The sequence below is a fragment of the Pristis pectinata genome, chromosome 12 (genome assembly GCF_009764475.1).
Source record: "Pristis pectinata isolate sPriPec2 chromosome 12, sPriPec2.1.pri, whole genome shotgun sequence".
NCBI classification, from domain to species: Eukaryota; Metazoa; Chordata; class Chondrichthyes; order Rhinopristiformes; family Pristidae; genus Pristis; species Pristis pectinata.
The window spans coordinates 48636846-48662793 of record NC_067416.1 but is presented as its reverse complement, the minus strand read 5'-3'; the positions used below and the strand labels follow the sequence as shown (position 1 = coordinate 48662793).

Below are 25948 nucleotides of genomic sequence, written 5' to 3'. Positions count from 1 at the left end.
ATAAAATGTCGGCACAACATTGTGGGCCGAAGGGCCTGTACTGTGCTGTAATGTTCTATGTTCTAAAACTGCTCCAGATGATTGAGTGGACCTCGTGAAATTGCAGTAACACACAGATAATCTGTTATCCTATTGTTTGAAATACCCAAAGATTCAGCAAAAAGCAACTGCTGGATGAACTCAGTGGATCCATCTTCACCCTTCCCTCCCCCCACCTCGCTCCATCTACCTCTTTTTTTCCCCTTTTTTGCTTCCAACTCTCACCCATTTGTCTCTGTCTCCCAACTCCATAGCACACATTCACCCCCCCACCCCCCCACCTGGCTCCTTCACCCCTCCTTGGTCCACCTCTCACCTGCATACAGTGAATGACAGGGCCGTGGGGAGTGTTGTAGAACAGAGAGACCTTGGGGTACACGTACATAGTTCCCTGAAAGTGGCGACACAGGTAGACAAGGCGGTGAAGAAGGTATACAAAACGCTTGCCTTCATTGGATGGGGCATTGAGTACAAGAGTTGGGACATCAAGTTACAGCTGTACAGGGCGTTGGTGAGACCACACCTGGAATATTAGGTGCAGTTCTGGTGGCCTTACTACTGGAAGTTTGTGATTAGGCTAGAGAGGGTGTAGAAAAGATTCACAAGGATGTTGCCGGGACTGGAGGGCTTGAGTTATAAGGAAAGACCGAATTGGCTGGGACTGTTTTCCCTGGAGCAAAGGAGGCTGAGTGGAGACCTTACAGGTGTTTATAAAATTATGAGGGGCATAGATAAGGTGGATGTCACTGTTTTTTTCCCAGGGTAGTGGCTCCAAAACTAGAGGACATAGGTTTGAGGTGAGAGGGGAAAGATTTAAAGGGATGTGAGGGGCAACTTTTTCACACAGTATGTGGAATGAGCTGCTGGAGGAAGTAGGAGAGGCGAGTACAATTACAACATTTAAAAGATATTTGGACAGGGACGTGGACGGGAAAGGTTCAGAGGGATATAGGCTAAACGCCGGCAGCTGAGACTGGCTCAGGTAGGCACCTTGGTCTGCATGAACGAGTTGGGCCAAAGGGCTGCTGTATAACTCTATGACTCTACCAGCTCATGTCTCACCCTTCTTCCCCTACTCTTTATACTGGCTATCTCTCCTTTCCACTGTCAGTCCTGATGCAAGGTCTTGACCTGAAACATCAACAATTCCTTCCCCACCCCCCACCCCCCGATTTATTAACATCTATCAGGGGAAGTCAATGGGTATGTGAGAGAGATTGGGTTACAGGGAAATAAGTGGGGGATGAGACTGATGGGATTGATCTGAGAGCTGTCATAGGCTCGATGGGCTGAATGGCCTCCTTCTATGTCATAAGAAAATACCAGAATGATCATGGGCCAGTTCTGGATGGGAACATAAGAAATAGCAATAGATATGCATATGTCTGTGCCATTCATCAAGATCATGGCTGATCTTCTACCTTAATGCCATCTTCCAGCCTATCCTATCATCATATTCCTTAGTATTTCATAAATCTATCCATCTCAGTTCTCAATTAGCTCAATCCAGCTCCTTGATGTAGAGAATTTCGAAGATTCACCATTGTCTGCCTGAAGAACTTTATCCTCAATTAAATGTATTTATTTATTTATCTGTTTTGGGAATCTGGGTGTTACTGGCAGGGCCAACATTTATTGCCCATCCATAATTACCCTTTAAGAGTGGTGAGCTACCTTCTTGAACTGCTGCAGTCCTGATGAAGGTGCTCCTACAGTGCTATGGCACTATGAATCCAAGTCGCAATACATTTCCAAGTCAGGATGGGACGTGACTTGATGGAAACTCGCAGATGGTGGTGTTCCCTAGCCCTGAATGGACTTCCACTTGTCCTAAGACTGTGACCTCTGGTTCTAAACTCAGCCAAGAGAATCATCCTCTCTGCATCCAGCCTCTCTGAATCAAGAGCCCATTCCTCAGGTTTATTAGTTCCGTATGATAACTGTTGGTCTACTGTTTGCTTCAAGCATCTTGTGCTGTTTCTGTTAGCAATATCAGTTTTCCAGTTCCATACACAAACACCAAATTCATCTACGCCAGCATTCCATTTAGCCCTTGCCTGATTCCTCATATTTCTAACCTGTTCTTTTCCTGCTGTTTGTCTCTCACGACCCACCATACACGTTGCTTCTTTCATACTTCATCCTTGTGCATAGGCCTCTGATAATAAAAGACAGTACTCCCAGCGAGGATCATCACTTCAGATTGCCTGCCACTCCGAGAGCTCTCCTCAATCCTCCCAATTTATCTTAATTTTCCGCAGCAGGAGTCCCTTCCCTTCCCTTCTGCTTTCTGCTCCGAGAATCCAAATCTTTCTCATTGTCTCGATACTACATGCTTGAGCACAAATTATTCAAATTGTTTAAATGATTGATTTTGCCTGTCCGACTCGACGACCGTTCGTTCGTGAATCGGACTATTCAATGGTGGTAAATTACCCAGAAGGCAGCGGGGGGCAGAATGTGCCCTATCAGTAATTACAGGAGCCCAGTGCGCCGGCGCAATGCTCCGAGCTTGCGCACTGCAACCAGTGAGTGTCGGACCAAGACAGAGGAGGCGGTTTTTGGGGCCATTCTGCGTCGAGGATGGACTGGCCTCATTGGTAGGTTTGCAAGGTTTCAGGACACCTGACGGTGCTGAGTAAACACTCAAATAACGCATATGAAGGCGTCCAGGCCCTGCGTTTCCATTCCAGTCACCGATCTGATCAGCAACCACTGCCTGGGTGAGGGGTAGCGGCCACCATCTTGGGACAGGCTGCGATCAGGGCGCATGTGGGGCACCGCGAGGTGGAGTGGGCGGGGCTTCGGGATCCCTGTTCCCACATGGTCCTAGTGCCCGCAAGCTGTTGTTGGGTGTACCGCCGAAATCGGATCAAGGATCGGGCACTCGGCTCCTCAAACCTGCTCCACCGTTTCATGAGATAATGGGGGATCCGACTACCCGTGGTAACCTTTCACCCCCTTGCTTATCGAATATTTATTATCCCTGTCTTAAAAGCATTCAAAGTGTAGAGGAAACAAGAGTTCAAAAGATTTGCAACTCTGAGAGAGGGGAAAAAGCCTCGTCTCTCAAGTGGCTGATTTGAATAGCGACCCGCAATTTTCAGAGAGACAATGTTGCTATTGGCTTATTATTGTCACTAACTGAGGTACAGTGAAAAACTTGTCTTGCATACCGTTTGTACAGATCAATTCATTACACAGTGCATTGAGGTAGTGCAGGGTAAAAACAATAACAGATTACAGAGTGAAGTGTCACAGCTACAGGGAAGTGCATTGCAGATAGACAATAAGGTGCAAGGTCATAACAAGGTGGATAGTGAGGTCAAGAGTCCATCTCATTGTATAAGGGAACGTTCAATAGTCTTATCACAGTGGGATAGAAGCTGTCCTTGAGCCTGGTGGTACATGCCCTCAGGCTCCTGTATCTTCTGCCTGATGGGAGAGGAGAGAAGAGAGAATGACCCGGGTGGGTGGGGTCTTTAATTATGCTGGCTGCTTCACCAGGGCAGCGGGAGGTATAGGCAGAGTCCATGGAGGGGAGGCTGGTTTCCATGATGTGCTGGGCTGTTTCCACAGCTCTCTGCAGTTTCTTACGGTCCCGGGCAGAACAGTTACCATACCAAGCCGTGAATGCATCCAGATAGGATGCTTTCTATGATGCATCGATAAAAGTTGGTGAGCATCAAAGGGGAAAAGTCAATGGGAACAGATCCTCAAGCTCAACAAGTTTGTGCCAACCAACAAACACGCATTTAATTCTGATTTTATTCTCCCCAGTCCCCTCAGCTCTCTCCAGATTCCCCACTCACCTGCACACCAGGGGCAAATTATAGTAATCAATTAACTTACCAAACCACACACCTCTGGCGTGTGGAAGGAAACCAGAGCACTGGGGGAATTGACAAAGGGAGAACGTCCAAACTCCATATAGACAGCACCAGGACACTGGAGCTATGAGGCAGCAGCTGTGCCACTGTGCTGCCTAGATTCTCCCACGTGATGATACATTCCTGTCCTGTCAGAACCCCTCCGGATATATATATATAGTTCAATCAAGTTCCCTCTCATTCTTCTGAACTGCAGCAGGTACAAGCTTAGCCTGCCCAGCCTTCTTCATAAGACAATAGCCCTTTCCAGGTATTAGCCTAATAAACTCTGAACTTCTTCCAACACGTTGACATTCTTCCTTAAATGAGGAGACCGCTACAGAACACATTACTCCAGCCGTGAGCTCTCCAGTACCCTATAATAACAGAAGCATAACCCATTTATGCTTGCAGTCTGTTTCCTGTGAGTCAGCCAAATCTACTATCACCTTTTACACACTTTTATTTTCCACAATGACATCTTGCAGCACCTAATCAGATTCCTTTTGGAATTCCAAGTACTTGCTTGCCCCTTACCCACATATTAATTCTTTAAAGACCTCCAATAAGTTGATCAAACATGGTTTCCCTTTCACAAAATCACGTTGACTGCATCTGATTACTTCGAATAGATGCAATTTAATCCCACACTTCAAACCAGTGGGCCCCTGGTGGAGATCGGGGCAGATACACTCTTGGTTCTACAACACCTGTTTTGGGGAGTGGCTAAGATTTGAGGCTGGTTTGTAATGATAAGGAGAGGGGTTGTCGGGGAGGGGCGGGGTGGCGGGAGGTGGTTATGGTGACGGTTGTGAGAGATAAACTTTGCAAGGGTTGAACAGTGCGGGTCAAGGTGGGGTGGTATGGTGAGGGGGAAACGAGTGGGTGGGGGAAGAATTGTGATGAGGGGTTTGGTGGGGACAGAATGGGGGAAGGAGGAAACAAAAACGGGTTGAACAGCATCTTGGAAGTAAAGGAATGGTCGATATTTCGGATTGAGACCCTGCATGGGGACTGAGGTGGGGGAGGGTAGATAGCCAGTATAAAGAGGTGAGTTGGGGGGAGAGGGGGGAGGAGAGGCAAGGGCTGGCAGGTGATAGGTGGAACCAGGTGAGGAGGGAGATGATAGACAGATAGGGCCAAGTTGTGGAGGGGAGGGGTGGAGTGGAGTTGGGAGACAGCAGCCGTGGGCGATAGTGGGGGACAGATGAGGAGAGAGAGAAAGGGGGCAGGTCGGGGAGGGGAGAGTGGAGGTAGAGAAAGAGGCTGAAAGGTGATAAATGGAAACACAGGCTGCAGATGCTGGAATCTCTGATAAGTAAGGAAGGCGATAAGTGGAACCAGATAAGGGAGTGAGTGACATTGGGCAGATGGACCCATTTGGGGTAGGGGAATGAAATTGTGTGGTGGGTGGGGGTGGGGAGTGGGTGGGGGGGGAACCACAAGGAGAAAGGAGAACTGGGGGTGTGAGTCAACTGGAATGGGAAAATCCAATGTTCAAACCATTGGGTTGGAGGCTACCCTGGCAGAATATGAGGTGTTGTTCTTTCAAAGGGTGTGGGGTAAAAATGAGGGAAGGTTGCGTGTGGCGTCTGTTGTGGTGATAGGTCTGTGTTGGGTGCTGTGGCTCCCTGTCTTCATTCCACAGTCTTGGCCATGAACCAGAAAGTGTAATGCCCACTCGTGCTCTCAGTTCCTTGTGTCATCAATGGGCTCTAAACTAATGTGTGGCGCAGTGGCGTAGCCGGTAGACCTGCTGCTTCACAGCTTCAGAGACCAGGGTTCAATCCTGACCTCAGGTGCTGTCTGTGTGGAGTTTGCCCGTTCTCCCTGTTAGGTTTCCTCCAGGTGCTCCAGTTTCCTCCCATATCCCAAAGACATGGGTTGGTAGGTTAATAGGGCGCTGTTAATTACATCTGGTGTATAGGGTCAGTGGTAGAATTCAATGGGAGTGATACACAAAACGTGCTGGAGGAACTCAGCAGGTCGGGCAGCATCCGTGGAGGGAAATAAACAGTCGATGTTTTGGGCCAAGACCCTTCATCAGGACTGGAAAGCAAGAGGGCAGAAGCCGGAATAAGAAGGTGGGGGGAGGGGGAGGAGCACACGCAGGCAGGGGAGAGGTGACTCCAGGTGAGAGGGGGAAGGTAGGTGGGTGAGGGAGGGGGAGAGGATGTAATCAGCTGAGAGGTGATAGGTAGAAGAGGCAAAGGGCTGAAGAAAAAGAAATCCGGTCAGAGAGGGCAGTGGACCATGGAATAAAGGATGGGGGAGGGGAGGAGAGGAGATGGGCAGGTCATCAAGGCAGGGGAAGGGAGCTACAGGAATAAGGGAAGACAAAGGGGGAGTTAGAGAAATCAATGTTGAGGCCGTCAGGCTGGAGACTCCCAAGGTGGAATTCAATACGAATTGATGGGAATGTGGAGCAGATAAAAAAGGGATCAGTGTAGGTTTAGTGTTTGTACATGGTTGATGGTTGGTGCTGACTCGATGGGCTGAAGGGCCTGTTTCTGTGCTGTAAGGTTCTGTGGCACAGAATGTTATTGATTGGGTTTGCTGGTTGGTTTTCTTTACTTGATATGGGATTTTGTTGCTTATTTTGCTGCTGTTCAGTTTCAGTTTGTTTCCTCTGTCACTGGTGCTCCACAAGGGTCAGTGATGCCGTTTCCCACTTCATGACCTCAGTCAGCTTCAGGATCACCCTCACTGATCCATTGTGAAGGCCCAATCCCCAGCAAGGAAAATCACCAATTCAGTCATTTTTATTCTCACAAACAGCTGGTCTGAAACTGAACTCAACCAAAGGAGAGGGAGGGAAGAAACCTTGGAACTGTGCAGGGCTTGTTTCAATGTAAAAAGTGCTTAATGAACAGAAATTGGTAAACTAAATTGGTAAATTACTGTCACATATACTGAGGTACAGTGAAAACCTTGTCTTGCATACCATCCATACAGATCATTGCATTTCAACAGTGTGTTGAGGTAGTACAAGGTAAAATAATAACAGAATGCAGAATAAAGTGTTACAGTTACAGAGGAAGTGTAATTCAGGTGGACAGTAAGGTGCAAGGTCACAACGAGGTAGATTGTGAGGTCAAGAGTCCTTCTTATCGTACTAGATTATCTCAATAGTCTTATAACAGTGGGATAGAAGCTGTCCTTGAGCCTGGTGGTACATGCTATCAGGCTTTTGTATCTGCTGCCCGATGAGAGAGAGGAGAAGTGAGAATGTCCGGGGTGGGTGAAGTCTTTGATTATGCTGGCTGCTTTACCGAGGCAGCAAGAAGTGTAGACAGAGTCCATGGAGAGAAGTGGAAGTAGGAGTGGGCTATTTTGCCCCTCTTGCCTGCTCTGCCAATCAACAGGATCATGGCTGATCTGTTACCTCAGTTCCACTTTCCTGCTCTAACCCATAGGAGAAATATATATGGGATAGGAATTGTGATTTGGAAGAACCAAGAATAGGAATTGCTCTGGAAGAACTAGAATTATTTATAGTGTCATAGAGTAATACAGCACGGACCAAGGTGTCTACCTGAGCTCGTCCCATTTGCCTGCATTTGGCCCATATCACTCTTGACCTTTCCCATCCATGTACCTGTCCAAATGTCTTTTCAGCATTGCAGTTGTACCCACCTCTACAGCTTCTTCCGGCAGCTCGTTCCCTATCCCCACCATTCTCTGTGTGGAAAAAGTTGCCCCTCAGGTCCCCTTTAAATCTTTCCCCTCTCAGCTTAAACCTCTGCTCTCCAGTGTTAGACTCCCCTACCTTGGGAAAAAGATCGTAAACTTGCACCTTATCTATGCCCCTCGTGACCTTATGAATCTCTATAAGGTCACCCCTCGGCCTCCTACTTCATCGTTGTCAATCTTTTCTGCACCCTTTTGAGCTTAATGATGTCCTTCCTTCAGCTAGGCATCTAGAACTGCGCACAATACTCCAAGTGTGCTTTCACCAACATCTTAAACAGTTGCAACGTGATGTCCCAACTCTTGCACTCAGTATCCTGACCGATGAAGGCAAGTGTGCCAAACGCCGCCTTCACCACCCTGTCCACCCATGTTGCCACTTTCAGGGAACCGTGTACTCGTACCCTTGGGTCTCTCTGTTCTACAACAATTCCCTGAACTCACAGAGATGACTTTAGTTGTCTTCCTTTACAGGGCACTGGAATGGCAACGTGTGCAGACCCGAAGCTCAAACCAATCATCCTCGCATCAAAGTCTGACACAGACTCTTGATTCCTCAGGATCCCACTCACCATCCAAAGCTTTTGAACGTGGAAGGAGAAAAGGCTGCCTGCACTGACAGTGGGAAGTAATTGAAGCATTAGTTCGACAGGAAACCACTGAGATGCAAACAAACTGAGAGCATCCCGGTGCACCAGCTCTGCCGCCTTCTGCAAAGACGTTGCATCTTTTATGGAAAAGAGTTGCACTGCAGGTTTCTTGGGAGGGTGACACTACAGCGGACTGTGCAGGACCAGAGAGTGACAAGAGGGTATGTGCCACAGGGAGCGAGGGAAGGGATTCAATTTACCCTCAGCTGGAAAGTTGGGCAAGGGGTTTTCGCTGCCTTCTCTTGAAGGGAATTTCCTCAGTTGTCTAGCATGCTGACTCGCCAGCAGGCTCGCAGTGAGGACAGCCTGTTCGTCTGCTCTGTGTGTGGGAAGGGGTTTGCTTGTTCATCCAACCTGTTAGCCCACCAACTTGATCATGCCGACGAGTGCTCTGAGTGCAAGAAGAGCTTCGAGAGCCCCTTGCGGCCGACTCAAGCGCAGCAAGGCCACGCCGATGAGAAACTGTTCAGCTGCTCCCACTGCGGCAAGGCATTCAGGGAATCGTTCAGCCTCGCCGAGCACCAGCTCCTTCACGCCCACGAGCGGCCGTTCAGCTGCGCTCACTGCGGTAAGAGGTTCGGTGAGTCACTGCGCCTCGCCGCCCACCAGAGCATCCACGCCAGGGAGAGGCCGTTCACCTGCTCTGTGTGCGGGAGGGGATTCACCCGTTCCGCCCATCTCTCGACGCATGAGAGCATTCACACAGGGGACAGACCGTTCACCTGCTCCGACTGCGGAAAGGGGTTTGCGCGCTCCGTACACCTTTTAACGCACCGGCGGGTTCACACCGGGGAGAGGCCATTCCCCTGCTCTGTGTGCGGGAAGGGATTCACCCGCTCGACTGACCTCTTGACACACAAGCGAGTTCACACCGGGGAGAGGCCGTTCACCTGCTCGGTCTGCGGGAAGGGATTCACGCAGGCGGCCCACCTGGCGACGCACGAGCGGATCCACACCGGGGAGCGGCCGTTCACCTGCTCCGTGTGTGGGAAGAGCTTCCCTCGCTCGTCCCACCTCTCGATACACGAGCGGAGCCACACCGGCGAGCGGCCATTTACCTGCTCCGTGTGCGGGAGGGGATTCATCTGCTCATCCCACCTACTGAAACACAGGCCCGTCCACACTGGGGAGAAGCCGTTCACCTGCCCCGTGTGTGGGAAGGGATTCACTCAGTCAGCCAGCCTGCAGAGACACCAGCGGGGTCACTCCGGGGAGAAGCCCTTCTCCTGCTCTGAGTGTGGGAAGAAATTTGCTCATTTACCCCATTTCATTGAACACCAACGAGTTCACTCTGACAATAGGCCTTTCCAATGTACCGACTGTGGGAAGACCTTCAAAAGAAATAATGACCTGCAGAAACACCAACAGACGCACACAGGGGAGAAGCCGTACTCCTGTTCCCTCTGTGAGAAGGGGTTTGCTCGACCGTATGACCTGGTGCGACACAAACGCACTCACACCGGAGAAAGACCATTCCTCTGCTCCCTCTGTGGGAAGAGGTTCATTGATTCGTCCTACCTACACATCCACCAGCGATTTCACACCGGGGAGAGGCCGTTCACCTGCCCGGTGTGTGGGAAGGGGTTCACTCAGTCTTCCAGCCTGCTGAAACACAAGCGAGTTCATGTCTTACCACAGCAGGTGGATTCTGCTGTGAGTCACAATCAGGACTGAGCCACATACCTTCTCATTAGGGTTCAGCTGTACTGTGTTGGTTTACTCTGTGAAAAAGGTTATCTTGGTATCAATTGTCACTTTTGGCTCATTTTCTCCTTACTAACCCTGGTTCATTGCCGTTCTCGTGGACCAGTCCAATACACTCCAGAGCACCTCTCCCATTCTTGGTATCCAGGGAAGGGATAAGGAAATTGCCTGGAATTACTAGACACAAATCCCAACCAATGAATCTCTTTAACTAGAACTAAAAATCACGGAAATAACTCTGGATCAGGCAGCAACTATGGAGAGAAACACTAAGTAGTTGCTTTAGGTCAGAACTTGCTGTATAAAACACTTACATGAGCTTAGCATTCTTTCCACAGCATGTCTCTCCTAGTGACATGTGGAGAGAGCATTATGCCATTTAAATCTTCTCAGCAAACATGTTTAACCACAGCTCAATAGTCCAGCTCCACGTATGTGGCAGAAAATGTATTGTCAAACTCTTTGAGCAAACCAGATAAAGAAACCCCTGCAAACCTCATTTTACATTTCAATTCATTCAGCAAATGTATTTTAAAAAAAAATCCTGCCAGCTGTTGAAGCTCCTTCTGCGTCCAAGTTGTTGTCTGTAATGGTAAATAACTGAACACTTGCTGCAGTGTAACCTATGTGGCTGTGAAATGTGTGTGCGTTACAAAGGGCATCGTCTGCTTTCACATGGTTGGCTTCAATTGCGTAGAAAGCAAATGGTGAAACTTGTGCTAGGAGTGAAATGGGGAATCAGTATCCATGTGAGATTGTGACCTCTAGGCCATGTTAATGTTATGACAATGTTCAGATATCCTTGTAGTTATGGTTCGAATAAGTTCAGATCACTACTGTCGTAATTAGTTTGAATATAAATAGCTCTCATTTACAACAGAGCTGGAGGGAAGCGAGAGCTCTATGTTATATCTCCTCCATGTTTGGAAGAGAGGCCCCATTAAGGATCACTGCAAGCTCTTCAGGTTTCAAGTGCTTAACACCATGACCCTGCTCTGAATGTAGTTGATGAGAATTCCCAAACGGACTTCTTATGATAGATCTGAGGCAGTAGGTCTCCGACTTGGATCTTTTGCAATAATCCTAGGCAGCTTGGAATCCTTTCCGCACAAGTCAGGAGCAGTGGACAAATGGAAAAGGTTAAACTCTCCAGCAGTGCGCACTCTGGTCACTCAGAGCAAACTCAGAATGTAAGCCATACAATGCACAACCCACAAATGTGCAGCAGGTGCACCAGTGATACACTGCTCTCCTGATGCAAATGTTGCACTATACTATAAAACTTATGATCACTGTTCTACATCTCTATCCAACTTCAATGCTGAAGCACCTTGGCAAACCTTGTGATTTCACCCCCAGCAACAAGCACTTCATCGTTGAGCCCATCGTGGAACCTGTTGAATTGGACCCATGCTGGTAAGACTGTTTGAGGACATCTTGAGCGAGGTGTGGCCAAAACACTTCAAATGGAGAATGAACCAAGCACTTCCAGGTAACCTCTCACCCTGCTGAAGTGACAGACCCGTCACCTCCGAGCATCCTCTTCCCTCATTCAGTAGAGCATCTGGCAGCTCGCTGCAGTGTCTGGGTTCTGGGTATCAAGTTCAAAAGATCTGTTTTTGGTCCAGTAACTGAAGCTTGTATTTTGGTTGTGCTGTTAGTAAAGTGAGAAGAAGACAGTCTGTTGTGATTTGTTTATCTGGAGTCAGAAACAAGACTCCCTATTCAGAGTCTACAAGGTGAGAAAGCATATCCCAATATTCCAGACTGTAAGTGGATCCCAACATTTTAGAACATTGATTCGGCTTGGTGCGTTTCTGTAAGTCCTGCCTTCACTCCCTCCCACTGTGTCAAAGTCAAGTTTATGGTCATATGCATAAGTACATGTGTGCGCAGGTGCAATCAAAAGCTTACTTGCAGTGAGGAGGTGTAGGATTAATAAACTATAACTGTATTGATATCTTAAGACGGATGAGAATTATGGCTGCTCGAAATACTGATTTAAAAAGTGTCCTTCAGGCCAGAACAGCCACACCACTGCTTACCTGGGCTGGGTGCTATGTGGTAATTGCTGTGTCTGGAACTTAATTGGATTCCCATTATGCTTGACTATGGAGATGATGGTCAATCTTAACGGGAAATGGGAAGGCTGTCTCAAACAATGAAGGTGATACCTGCCTTTGTCTCACCCGATTGCAAAATGATTAACTGAACCTGTGGTGTGAGGCTGCTCTTTGTCCATCTGCAGTAGCCTTTTGTCCGTTTCCTGCTCAACCAAGAACTCCGGCACCTGACTCATTAAAGTGTGCGTGACAATACCTGTATAAATCTCTGTCTACCCCTTTGTACTGGGAGAACTCGGGAAGCGACTCTTAGTGAGTGCTGAAGAGAATTCTCCTAGCGGTGCACTGCTAATAAAGGTATTTGTTCGAATCGACCTCGTGGCACTGTGTTATTTACAGCGGACGGAAAGGGAAATTGATTTCAGGATGACAGCAGCAGCATCAAAGGCACAGAGCATCATATAAGTGGCATTCTCAAGAAAAACAAATATAAATTATACAATTTTTAGAAGAGGAAAAACACAATTAGAACAAAAAAAAGTCCATTTTAGTGCAAAGTGATCAGAGTGGTCATAGTGTTGCTAAACTGTAGTGATTAGGGTTTTGCTGGTTGGTTCAAGAATTGAATAGTTGAAGGGAAGCAGCTGTTCTTGAACCTGGTGGTGTGGAACTTCAGGCTTCTGTACCTCCTGCCTGATGTTAGCTGCGAGGAGATGCCATGGCCCGTATAGTGGGGATCTTTGATGATGGATGTTGCCTTCTTGTAAGAGTGCTCCTTAACCTCTCACACGACCCTCTTGCCACCAAAATCTTGATCGCACAATTCAGCTAATGTTCTTCACGGTTTCATTTCAGCTATTGTTTTCCACCTTCAAATCAGCCACCATCAGCTCTCTCTTAAAAAACAAGCAACCCCGGCTCCTGTCCTTGCGAATTATTGGCCCATCAGCAAACCCTCTTCATTCCAAGGTCCGTGAATGTGTTATCCCCTTCCCAGCCTGTGTTGCTCATCTATCCCACACTTCCTTGTCATTATCCCTCCAAGAGAATTCGGCATGTGCCACAGCAGTGAAATGGCTGTTATCAACATTAGTGGCATCTTCTTTTGACTAAGGTGACGGTAAATAATGTCCTCCCTGTCCTTCTCGACCTGTCTCCAGCCTTTGACCTTCTTCCAAACCTCCTCCATTGCTCAGCTGGGTGGAAGTGTACTTGGTTTTACTCCAGTTTTCTGAATCATAGGGAATCCCAGTGATGGTTTCTCTTCCTCCCTCTGATCCATTACCTCTAGCATTTCTTCCTACCTCTACCCCTTCCCATCCACAGCCTGACCCTTCCAGTAACATCCGAATGCACAGTGGCCCAATTGTACCAGCTGTGGCCACTCTATCCAGGTGAGTCAGTCCTGATCCTGCTGCCAATCCAACGTTCTCAGTGACCGATGCTAATGCGTCAGTGATTTTGCTGTGTTGTCTGAGGCTCGAGCCAATGGTGCTGTGTTATGAATGGGAATTCGCAAGCTGAAGTTTAGAGTGAAAGTAGTAAGTTATGGAGTCAGACAGCAAGGAAACAGGCCCTTCAGCCCAACCGGTCCATGCCAACCAAGATGCCCATCCAAGTTAGTCCCATTTGCCAGTGTTTGGTCGATAACCCTCTAAACCTTTCCTATCCATGTACCTGTCCAAATGTCTTTTAACAGTTGTTATTGTACTTGCCTCAACCACTTCCACTGGCAGCTCATTCCACATACGTACAAGTAAACATGTAAACAAGTTGCCCCTCAAATTCCTATTAAATCTTTCCCCCCTCACTTTAAACCTATGCCCTCTAGTTTTTGATTCCCAATCTGGGAAAAAAAAAATGAGGGGAATAGATAGGACATATTTTACACATGATTTTTTACACTTCTTTAAGATCACCTTTCTGTCTCCTGCACTCCAAGGAAAAAAAGTCCTAGCCAGTCCAACATCTCCCTATAACTCAGTCCCTCAAGCCCTGGCAATATCCTTGTAAATCTTTTCTGCACTTGTTCCAGTTTGATAACATCTTTCCTATTGCAGGGTGACCAAAACTAAGTGTGGCCTCACTAGTGTCTTGTACAACCGCACCATAATCTTCCAACTTCTATACTCTGTGCCCTGACTAATGAAGGCCAGTATGCCAAAAGCCTTCTTCACCACCCTGTCTACCTGTGACTCCACTTTCAGGGAACCATGAATTTGTACTCCCAGGTCACTCTGTTCTACAACACTCTACATGGCTCTGCCATTCACTGTGAAAGTCCTGCCTTGATTTGATTTTCCAAAATGCAACAACTTGCACATCTGAATGAAACTCTATTTGCCATTCCTCAGCCCACTTGCTCAGTGATCAAGATCCCTGGGTAATTTTTGATCATCATCTTCACCGTCCACTATACCACCTATTTTAGTGTCATCTGCAAATTTACTAACTTAAGTTCTCATTTACTTTTTAATTATATTAGTAGTTAATGATGTCTTTGTGTTTTCAATGCATTTTATTTTTTCTTATACAAGTTTTTGCAGTAGTTTTAAATATGCATGAATGCAAGGCCTCAACAACTTTGGTTGGAGGCTTTGCATGCCACCAGGGCACTCTGGAAGTAGGGCCCCAGTGGTAAACTGGCCATGCCAGATGTCTCCTGGTTCAGTCCTCACATCTGCCCAGGTTTAGTGGAATCCAGCTCATTTCACCCCAGTAGATTCCACAATCACACTAACGGTGTTGAGCTCTTTCTACCCTCATTCTGGACCCTCCTCCTCAACAAATTCAAACACAGCTCCTGGAAGGTCCAATGTCTTATGAGCAGAAACAGCTTTTAGTGAACAGGGAGGACTTGAAATCTCCAGCATTTCCCCCAGTTTTACCCCTCTACCTCAGCTTTACCCCTCAGCTTTTACCTTGTACTACCTCAATGCACTGTGTAATGAATTAATCTGTATGATTGGTATGCAAGACAAGTTTTTCACTCTACCTCGGTACATGTGACAATAATAAGCCAACTTCAATAATCAATTCCAATTCCCTCTGTCAGCTCACTTCCACAGCACCCAGGTAACGGCTTTCGAGTTCTGACCCTCTCTTCATCCTCAGGTTTATCACTCCACTATTGATGCCTTCAGCTGCCAAGGCTCACAGTTGTGGGACTTCTTCCCTAAGCTATAGATTCCTTTATAATTACTACTAAGAGCAGAAAGTGAGATATGGGCTGAAATCAGCACTGGAGATATCCCACAAAGATTTGTGCTGAGATATGAACTATTCATTCCCTCAGGAGCTATATTAATACAGAGTGAGGTGTGTATTCAAACCTGCCAGTGGAAAATGTGAAATGCCATGTGTCCAGGACAGTTTTGTTAGGTAATATCTACTTGGCCCAACTAGAGATGGAGCAACACTTGACTTCCTCTTGGGAAATGAGGCTGGGCAAGTGTGGCTGAAGTGTCAGTGGGAGAGCACTTTGGGAGCAGTGACTATAATCCTGTTAAAATAGTTGTGGATAAAAAATAGGACTAGTCCACAAGTTCGTCCTAAATTGGGACAAGGTTAATTTTGATGCCATTAGACAGGAACTTTCAAAGGTTGATTGGGAGAGGCTGTTTGCAGGTAATGGGACATCTGGCAGGTGGGAGGCTTCTAAAAGTGAGGAGCTCAGGGTCAACATGTTACTGTTCGAGTGAAGGATTAGGCTGGCAGGATTTGGTAATCTTGACTAGGGATACTGAGGCTCTGGTCAGGGAAAAGAAGGAGGCATATGTCAGGTGTAGGCAGCTGGGATCAAGTGAATCCCTGGAGGAGTATAAGGGATGTAGGAGTACACTTGAGAAGGAAATCAGGAGGGAAAAAAGGAGACATGAGAAATCTTTGGCAGATAAAGGAGAATCCCAAGAGATTCTATAAGCATATTAAGAACAAAAGGGTAACTAGGGAAAGAATGGGTCCCCTTACAGATCAGTGTGGTTGTCTATGTGTGGATCCATGGATGATGAGCAAGGCCTTAAATAATTATTCCACCTCAGCTACACCTCTTCCCACTCTGTCGCTTGCAAGGACACAATTCCCCTTTCTCAGATCCCCCATCTCTGACACATCTGTTCTCGTGATGAGGCTTTCCATGACGTTCGAGATGTCCTCCTTTTTCACAAAACAGGGATCCCCCCACTGCTATAAATGCAGCCTTCACCTGTATCTCCTCCATCTCCCACACATCTGCCCTCACGCCATTCCCCCCCGACATAACAGGGATGGGGTTCCCTTTGCCCTCACCTACCACCCCACGAGCCTATGCATCCAATATATTATTCTCCACAACTTTTGCCTTCTCCAACGGGATCCCACCACCAACACATCTTTCCCTCACCTCCTCCCCTCCGCTTTCCGCAGGGATCGCTCTCTTTGTGACTCCCTAGTCTACTCATCCGTCCCCATCGATCCCCCTCCAGGCCCTTATCCCTGCAACCGCGCTTTGTTCCACCTGGCCCTACACCTCCTCCCTCACCACCATTCAGGGCCCTAAACAGTCCTTCCAGGTGAGGCAGTCTTTCACATTTGAATCCACTTTTGTCATTTATTGCATCTGGTGCTTCCAGTGTGGCCTCGTCTACATCGGTGAGACCCAGCGCAGGTCGGGGGTCCGCTTCGTCGAGCACCTTCGCGCCGTCTGCTGTACCCGCCAGGATCTCCCGGTGGCCAGCCATTTTATTTCCACTTCCTATTCCCACACCAACATGTCTGTCCACGGCCTCCTCTACTGCCAAGTTGAGGCCAGATGCAGACTGGAGGAACAGCACCTCACATTCCGTCTTGGTAGTCTCCCTAACTTGATTTCTCTAACTTCTGGTAACTACTCCCCTCTGTCCTCTTTTTCCCTTATCCCACCAGCCCCCCAACACCCCATCTTTTCCCTCCCTTGCCCTCTAAATTTGCCCATCACCCACACATTCCTCCCTCCGGTTCCCCTCCCCACCTCCCTCCCTTTATTCCATGGTCCACTGTCCTCTTCTATCAGATTCCATCTTCTTCAGCCCTTTGTCACTCCCACCTATCATCTCCCAGCTCTTGCATCATTCCCACTCTCCTCCCTCCCTCGCCTGCCCATCACACCCGTCACCTGGATCCACCTATCACCCACCAGCTCTTGCTCCAATCCTTCACCCCACCTTTTTATACTGGCTATCTCCCATCTTTTTTTCTAGTCCCGACAAACAGTCTCAACCCAAAACATCGACTGTTCATTTCCATCATAGATACTGCCTGACCTGCTGAGTTCCCCCAGCTTTTTGTGTGTTGCTCCAGATTTCCAGCATCTGCAGTCTCTTGTGCCTCTCTTACATAATTACTTCTCGTCTGAACTTACCATGGAGAAGGTCACGGAAGCTAGGGAATTTGGGGAAGAGAACACTGACCTGAAACATATTGACATTATGGAAGAGGAGATGTTGGCAGTCTTGAGGCACATAAAGGTGGATAAATTCCCAGGGCCTGACCAAGTGTATCCGAGGATGTTGTGGGAAACTAGAGAAGAAATTGCTTGAGGTCCTGGCAGAGATTTTTTTATCTTCCTTCGCCACGGGTGAGGTAACAGAAGACTGGAGGGTGGCTAACATTGTGCATTTATTTAAGAAAGGCTGCAAGTTCAAGCTAGAGAACTACAGGCTGGTGAAACTAACATCAGTGGTGGACAAGTTACTGGAGGGGATTTGGAGAGACAGAATCTATCTGCATTTGGAAAGGTAAGGACTGATTAGGGATGGACAGTATGGCTTTGTGTGTGGGAAATCATATCTCACAGACTTAATTGAGTTTTCTGAAGAGGTGACCAAGAGGATTGATGAGGGCAGGGTGGTCGACATTGTCTACATAGAATTTAGTAATGCTTTTGATAAAGTCCTGCATGGTCGGCTGGTCTGGAAGGTTAGATCACATGGGATCCAGGGTGATCTAGTCAATTGGATACAAAATTGGCTTGGTGGAAGTAGTGGAGAATTGTTCTTCAGATTGGAAGCCTTTGGCCAGTGGTATGCTGTAGGGATCAGTGCTGGGTCCCTGTTGTTTGTCATATATATTAACTAATTGGATGAGAATGAAGGTGGCATGATGAGAAAGTTTGCGAGTGACATCAAAATTGTTTGTGTGGTGGACAGCGAAGAAGGTTGTCTAAGGCTACAACAGGATCTAGATCAACTGGGATAGCGGGCAAGGGAATGGCAGGTGGAATTTAATGCAGTCAAGTGCGAACTGATGAATTTTGGGAAGTTAAACCAGAGCAGGACATGCTCAGTGAATGGCAGGGCCTTGGGGAGTGTTGTAAAACAGAGGGACCTGGGAGTACATATACATAGTTCCCCCAAAAGTGGTGGCACAGATAAACGAGGTGGTGAAGAAGGCGTATGGCACGCTTACCTTCATCAGATGGGCCACTGAGTACATTGACTTGTTACATCACGTTACAGTCGTACAAGCTGTTGGCAAGACCACACCCCTGGAATATTGTGTGCAGTTCTGGTTGTCATACCATAAGAGGGATGTGAGTAAGCTAGGGAGGGTGCAGAAAAGATTCACAAGGATGTTGCAGGGACTGGAGGGCTTGAGTTATAAGGAGAGACTGGATAGGCTGGGAGTGTTTTCTCTGGAGCGAGGAAGACTGAGGGGTGACCTTATGGAGGTTTATAATATCACGAGGGGCACAGATAAGGTGGATGGTCACAGTCTTTTTTTTAGAGTAGAGGAGTCTAAAACTAGAGGGCGTACATTTAAGGTGAGAGGGGATAGATTTAAAGGGTTCTTGACGGGCAAATTTTTCACACAGAGGGTGATGGGTATATGGTACATGCTGCCAGAGGAAGTGCAGAGGCGGGTACCATTACAACACTGAGAAGACATTTGGGCAGGTTTATGGACAGGAAAGGTTTAGAGGGATATGGTCCAAATACAGGCACACGGGACTAATTCAGGAAGGCATTTTGGTCGGCATGGTCGAAGGGCCTGTTTCTGTGCTGTACAACTCCATGACTCTGGGCTGGATAATAACCCGTGCAGATAGGAGCATAAAATTTCTATGTTGGGGGAAAGACTCAGCAGCTGAATTTTGACAATGGGTAATCAAGTAATTATGGACCTGAAATGGAAAAATCAAATGGGAAAGAAATAATGTGTCACTGTGCAGATCTCTATAAACCTAGTGATCAGGTACGAACATTACTAAATTCTACTTCAACCTCATTTGACAAACCCAGCATTCCAGGAATCATTGCAGTAAATCTTCACTCCTTGAGTAGGAAAACCAGACCTGCATGCAATGTTCTAACTGCAGTCTCACCAAAGCTCTGTAGAACTGGAGCAAGACATCTTTTCTCATCAAATTCTCTTGCAATAAAGGCCTTTTGGTCAATTTGCCTTTCTAATTACTAGCTTTACCTGCAGGCACAGTAGTGTAACGGTTGGCGTAATGCTTTACAGCACTAGCGACCCGGGTTGAAATTCAGCATCTGTCTGTAAGGAGTTTGTACGTTCTCCCTGTGTCTGCCTGGGTTTCCTCCGGGTTCTCCGGTTTCCTCCCACATTCCAAAGACGTACAGGTTAGGAAGTTGTGGACGTGCTATGTTGGTGCCGGAAGCGTGGCGACACTTGTGGGCTGCCCCCAGAACACTCTATGCAAAAAAGATGTATTTCACTGTGTGTTTCGATGTACATGTGACTAATAAAGATATCCTATATTAACTTTAAGTGATGTAAACAAGGACACCCAGGTCCTTCTGAACATCAACACCTTTCAATCTTTCACCATTTAAAATATACTCTGCCTTGTTTTCCTCCAAATTTGGATAACCACACATTTTTTCACATAATATTTACAATGCCATGCCCTTTGGCTGCTCCCTAGCCTGTCGGCCTCCACCCGAAGCCTCCCTGCATTCTCACAGCTTACACTCTCTTAGAGTTTTGTATCAACAGAAAAGTTAGTATGCTTGATCACCTCATTCAAGTCATTGTTATAGACTGTGAACAGTGGGGGCTCCCAATGCCTATCCCTTCAACACTCCACTATTCTCAGCCTTACAACACAAAAAGGACCCATTTATTTCTACTTTCCGTCTATCGACCATTTCTCCATCCAGACCAGCTTATCACCGTAACACCATGCACTCTAACTTTCTTTTATAACCTCTTGTGTGGCATCTTGTCAGTGGCTTTCTGAAAGTCCAAATACATGAACAGATTCATCTTGTTTACCCCCATCTGTTCTGCTGGTTACAGCCTCAAAAGAGAAACTCACAGATTTGTCAAATGTGATTTCCCTTTCATAATTCTATGTTGACTTTACTGAGTCCTATTATTTTCCAAGTGCTCCATTACTAGTTAATAATATATCCCAACATTTTCTACTGACGCCAGATTAACTGGTCCAGAGATCCCTGTTTATAATCTTCTTTCTTAAGTAGTATGGTTATGCTTGCAACCTTCTATCCTTTGAGAACTACTCTAGACTCTATATAATTCTGCAATATTGAAACACTTGCTGGAACGTTGTTGCCAGTTTGGTGGAGGTCCTTGTGACACTGGAAGGAATTAAAAGCATAGATTGAAACATTTACTGCTGCTGTGGAAGTCTCAGACAAGGAGGCAAAGCAATAAAATGATAGATGCATTGCAGAGAAATTAGGAAACACTTTATTGCATTAAGGGTGGTAGGAATGCAGTATTGTTTTCTGCAAAAATCAATGCACTGATTTTAAATCTAAGATCATTTGATTTTTTTTCAACCCAATAGCATAAAAGTAGATGGTGCAAAGGCTGTTAGAATTAAGATATAGATCCCTGAATGCTAAAATATTCCTGAGGGATCTGATCCTAACTCCAGTCATCAAGATTTCATGGAGCTTTCACTGGAATACTAAAAGAAAGTTGTCACTTTAACCATCAGTTATGGAGAAGGTACCGCAATCTATCTTCAGAGGAAATAATGGTTAACCCCTTCATGTTTGATTTCATCACAGGAAGTAAACGTGGATTCTTGAAGGGTGTGATCAAATTCTGACGAAATGTCCCATAATTTAAATGTTAACCTCCTGAGTGGTTCCAACGTTTTCTAGTTTTATTTCGGATTTCCAGAATTTGCAGTTCTCTTTTGGATTTTCATTTGGTCAAGTTTGCCTGGCTGACTAGATTTTTGTTTTTGAGTTCACCAGCAAGGTTGATAAGGGAATGACAATGGATGCCCTCTGAATGGACTTCCACTGTCTGAAGCGATAGAGTTCTGCACAAGGCAATTAACAACAGCAAAAGCAAAAAGGTCAGCAAACTTGAATTGCTATCGTGCTTTCATAGTCTTAAACCCTCACAAAACACCTTACTGTGAGAAGGCACACTTATAATCTGGAACTGTACCATCCAATTGACCAGCTGGTCTCTTCTCCCTCTGACTATTCACTTCACCCACTCTGCAGTAGTGAATCCCACATCCTCAGCTCTCCGAGTAAATTTTGTATTTAACTCCTTGGTGAAAATCTCGAGCTGGTGGCCTCCAGTTTTCCTCTTGGATATCTTGTCAACTCTGCCAATCCATTTGCAATTTTAAAAGCCTCTATTAAAGTGCCCCACTTTAGCTTTGTCTTTTAAGAAAAGGAACCAAGGATGTACTGATAAATTGATTGGGAAATACTGACAGAAGGAGTTCAGTACAGGGAAGTGGGAGGCCATCCATTTGGGTAACTTGCTCTTTTATTAGAACTGGCCTGTTCTGCCTGTCATCCATCTGAGCTCAGTTTTTATCTTTCCATTAGTATAGTCTCTGTCCATCAGTATATTGGGTACGTCCCACAGCCTTGCTATTAGCAACACACAACACAGATGAAGGAGCATAATCTGCTCCTAACTGCCACATCACGTCATTTGGTCTTGTCCTATCAGGGAGGTTGCCTTTGTTCTGTTCATACCTTCCCTCCTTCTCTGCAACTGAAGACTAACTTGCTTTCTCTTTCTCAGCTCTAACAAAAGATCTTGAACCTGAAGCATTAGAACATAGATCATAGAACATTACAGCACAGTACAGGCCCTTTGGCCCACGATGTTCTGCCTACCTTTTAACCTACTCTAAGATCAATCTAACCATTCCCTCCCACATACCCCTCCATTTTTCTATCACCCATGTGCCTATCTAAGAGTCCCTTAAATGTCCCTAATGTACCTTCCTCTACCAGCACCCCGGCCATGCATTCCACACATCCACCACTCTCTCTGTAAAAAAACTTACCTCTGATATCCCCCCTGTACTTTCCTCCAATTATGCCCCCTCGTGTTAGCCATTTCTGCCCTGGGAAAAAGCCTCTGTCTGTCCACTTGATCTATGCCTCATCATCTTGCACACCTCTACCAGGTCACCTCTCATTCTTCTTCGCTCCAGAGAGAAAAGCATCAGCTTGCTCAACCTTTCCTCATAAGACATGCTCTCCAATTCAGGTAGCATGCTGGTAAATCTCACCTGCACCCTTTCAAAAGCTTCCACATCCTTCCTATAGTGAAGCGACCAGAACTGAACACAATATTCTAAGTGTGGTCTAATCAGGGTTTAACATTACCTCGCGGCTCTTGAACTCATTCCCCCAACTAATGAAGGCCAACATGCCATACGCCTTCTTAACAGCCCTTTCAACTTGCGCGGCAACTTTGATGGATCTATGGACTTGGATTCCAAGATCCCTCTGTTCCTCCACACTGCTAAGAATCCTGCCATTAACTTTGTATTCTACCTTCAAATTCAACCTTCCAATGTGTATCACTTCACACTTTTCCAGGTTGAACTCCATCGGCCACTTCTCAACCCAGCTTTGCATCCTATCAATGTCCTGTTGTAACCCTCGACAACCTTCTACACTATCCACAACACCACCAATCTTCATGTCATCTGCAAATTTACTAACCCACCCTTCCACTTCCTCATCCAAGTCATTTATGAAAATCACAAAGAGCAGGGGTCCCAGAACAGATCCCTGTGGAACACCACTGGTCACTGACCTCCAGGCGGAATACACTCCATCTACAACAACCTTCTGCCTTCTACGGGCAATCCAATTCTGAATCCACACAGCCAGGCTTCCCTGGATCCCATGCCTCCCGACCTTCTGAATGAGCCTATCATGGGGATCCTTATCAAATGCCTTACTCAAGTCCATGTACACCACATCCACTGCTCTACCCTCATCAATGTGTTTTGTCACATCCTCAAAGAATTCAATCAGGTGCGTGAGGCATGATGTTCCCCTCACAAAGCCATGTTAACTATCTCTAATCAGACTATGCTTCTACAAGTGCTCATAAATCCTGTCCCTAAGAATCTTTTCGAATAATCTGCCCACCACTGAAGTAAGACTAACTGGTCTATAATTCCCAGGGTTATCCCTACTCCCTTTCTTGATCAAAGGAATAACACTTGCCACCCTCCAATGAGCTGGTACTATGGCCAGTGAGGACACAAAGATCATCGCCAAGGGCTCAGAAATCTCTTCACTCGGTTCCCGTAGTATCCTGGGATATATCCCATCCGGCCCAGAGGACCTATCTATCCTAATGTTTTTCAAAAGTTCCAGCATGTCCTCCTTCTTGACGTCGACACGTTCTAGCTTATCAGCCTGTTTTACACTGTCCTCACAAACGTCAAGGTCTTTCTCACAGGTGAATACTGAAGCAAACTATCCCCTACCTTCTCTGACTCCAGGCACGTTTCCTCCTCTATTCCTAATTGGTCCTACCTTCACTCTAATCATCCTCCTGTTCTTCACATATGACTGGAATGCCTTGGGGTTTTCCTTAATCCTACTTGGCAAGGCCTTCTCATGCCCTCTTCTAGCTCTCCTAAGTCCATCCTTAAGCTCCTTCCTGGATACCTTGTAACTCTCTAGAGCCCTGTTCTGATCCTTGCTTCCTAAACCTTAAGTAAGCTTCTCTTTTCCTCTTCACTAGATATTCCACATCTCTTTTCAACCATGGTTCCTTCACCCTACCATCCTTTTCCTGCCTCAAAGGGACAAACCTATCCAGAACCACCTGCAAGTGATCTCTAAACAACCTCCACATTTCCATTGTGCATTTCCCTGAGTTCACCTGCTCCCAATTTACAATCCTAAATTCTAGCCTAATAGCATCGTAATTCCCCCCTCCCCCAATTAAATACTTTCCCATACAGTTTACTACTATCCCTCTCGAAAGCAAGGGTAAAGGTCAGGGAGTTGTGGTCACTGTCTCTGAAATGCTCACCCACCAACAGATCTGATACCTGACCAGATTCATTGCCTGGTACCAGATCCAGAATGGCCTCTCTAGTCAGCCTGTCTACATATTGTGTCAGGAGTCCTTCTTGGACACTCCTCACAAATTCCACTCCTTTTGCACTAAGGAGGCGCCAATCAATATTAGGGAAGTTGAGATCACCCATGAAAATAACGCTGTTATTTTTGCACCTTTCCAAAGTCTGCCTCCCAATCTGTTCCTCAGTGTCTATGTTGCTATTGGGGGATCTATAAAATACTTCCAATAGAGTGATTGCTCCCTTCCTGTTTCTGACCTCCACCCACACTGATTCAGTGGACGATCCCTCCAGGATGTCTTCCCTTTCTGCAGCTGTGATACTATCCCTGATTAGCAATGCTAGTCCCCCACATCTTTTACCTCCCTCCCTGTCCCTTTTGAAATATCTAATCCCCGGAACATCCAGCAGCCATTCCTGCCCTTGTGACAGCCAAGTCTCTGTAATAACCACAACATCATAGTTCCATGTACTGACCCATGCTCTAAGTCCATCACCCTTGTTCCTGATACTTTTTGCATTAAAAGACACACTTCAACTCTGTTTCTTTCCACAGATGCTGCCTGACCTGCTGAGTGTTTCCAGCATTTTCTGTTTTTATAGCAGATTTCCAGCATCTGCAGTTTTACTTGGTTACTTGCCTCATGCCCTCTCATTTCCCTTTGTTGCTGTAGTTTGTGCACATTCAGATGTTGCCCTGCCCACTGGCCCTGGACAAGTAGAAAGTGACAGTGGGAACAAGAGACTGAACAGAAAGCCATTCCTCCAAGATAAGAGCTGGAAATGTTGGAAACACTCGGCAGATCAGGTACCATCTGTGGAGGGAGAAGCAGAGTTAATGTTTCAGGGCGATGGCTGTTCATCAAAACTGGAAAAGTGAGAAAAACGAACATGAGTTAAGTTGTGGAGAAGCAGGAGGTGTGTCCTTCAAGGCCGTTAGTGCCAGAACCCATTTTGTTTTTGCTTTTGGCATACTGAGATTGTTTCCCCTACTCATTTCTGGTTAAAGATCTGTGATTTTCAGAGGGTAGTGACTCATTAGTAGAGCTCAATCAAGTTCTCATGGATCTATGTAAATTCATCAAGTTCAAACCTGGGCTTGTGTGAGGTTGGTTTTCAGAAACTCAGTTTGTGTGCCTTTGAACTGGGAAGACTGAGGATTGGTCTGATCCAGGAATTCAAAATGATAAAAGGGTTTTAACAAAGTAGATATATAAATTATTTTCTCTGGAGGTGGATTCCTGAAAGACAGAACATAACCTTAAAATTAGATTCCAATATTCTAGGAGTGAAATAAGCAAGCATATTTTTCGCAAAGGGCTGTGGAAATCTGTTGTGGATGTTTAGAAAGATGCCTGTGATACACCAATTCTTTCTTTCCCATCAGACTTGTACATCCTGTAGATTCATCTTTTAACAAGTTGCAGGTATACAGTTGGATTCCACTCACATCATATATATGCCAAGGTCTAAACTCATGTCTTTGAAGGAATGCATACTTGATTTGGAATATATTAACCTCAACAGAATCAGATACTGTGAGAATGATCCTGGTGTACATGATGATACAGCCACAGCTATAGTGGACTCTGAAGGTCATAGAGACACGGA

General features: G+C 46.3%; 2 protein-coding genes across 4 annotated transcripts in view; one reads left to right on the top strand and one right to left on the bottom strand.

Moving 5' to 3' along the window:
* LOC127576371 (zinc finger protein 271-like) overlaps positions 1 to 25948 on the bottom strand; it is a 67532-nt gene that overhangs the window by 2661 nt on the left and 38923 nt on the right. The window contains exons 4-5 of one of the 3 annotated variants that reach the window (XR_007957235.1): positions 19453 to 19685; positions 11468 to 11606 (exon numbers count right to left, since the gene is read on the bottom strand). The exons of 1 other annotated variant lie outside the window; for it this stretch is intronic. The gene's annotated coding sequence lies outside the window, so the exon portion shown is untranslated. Of the gene's footprint in view, positions 1 to 11467; positions 11607 to 19452; positions 19686 to 25948 lie in introns of those variants that run through there. One more of the 3 variants, XR_007957234.1, reaches the window with a different exon arrangement.
* LOC127576361 (zinc finger protein 135-like) lies at positions 2562 to 9930 on the top strand. The gene is made up of 2 exons (XM_052026863.1): positions 2562 to 2639; positions 8073 to 9930. Exon 2 carries the CDS (start codon positions 8519 to 8521, stop codon positions 9920 to 9922), a length of 1404 nt encoding a protein of 467 aa, XP_051882823.1. The 5' UTR covers positions 2562 to 2639; positions 8073 to 8518; the 3' UTR covers positions 9923 to 9930.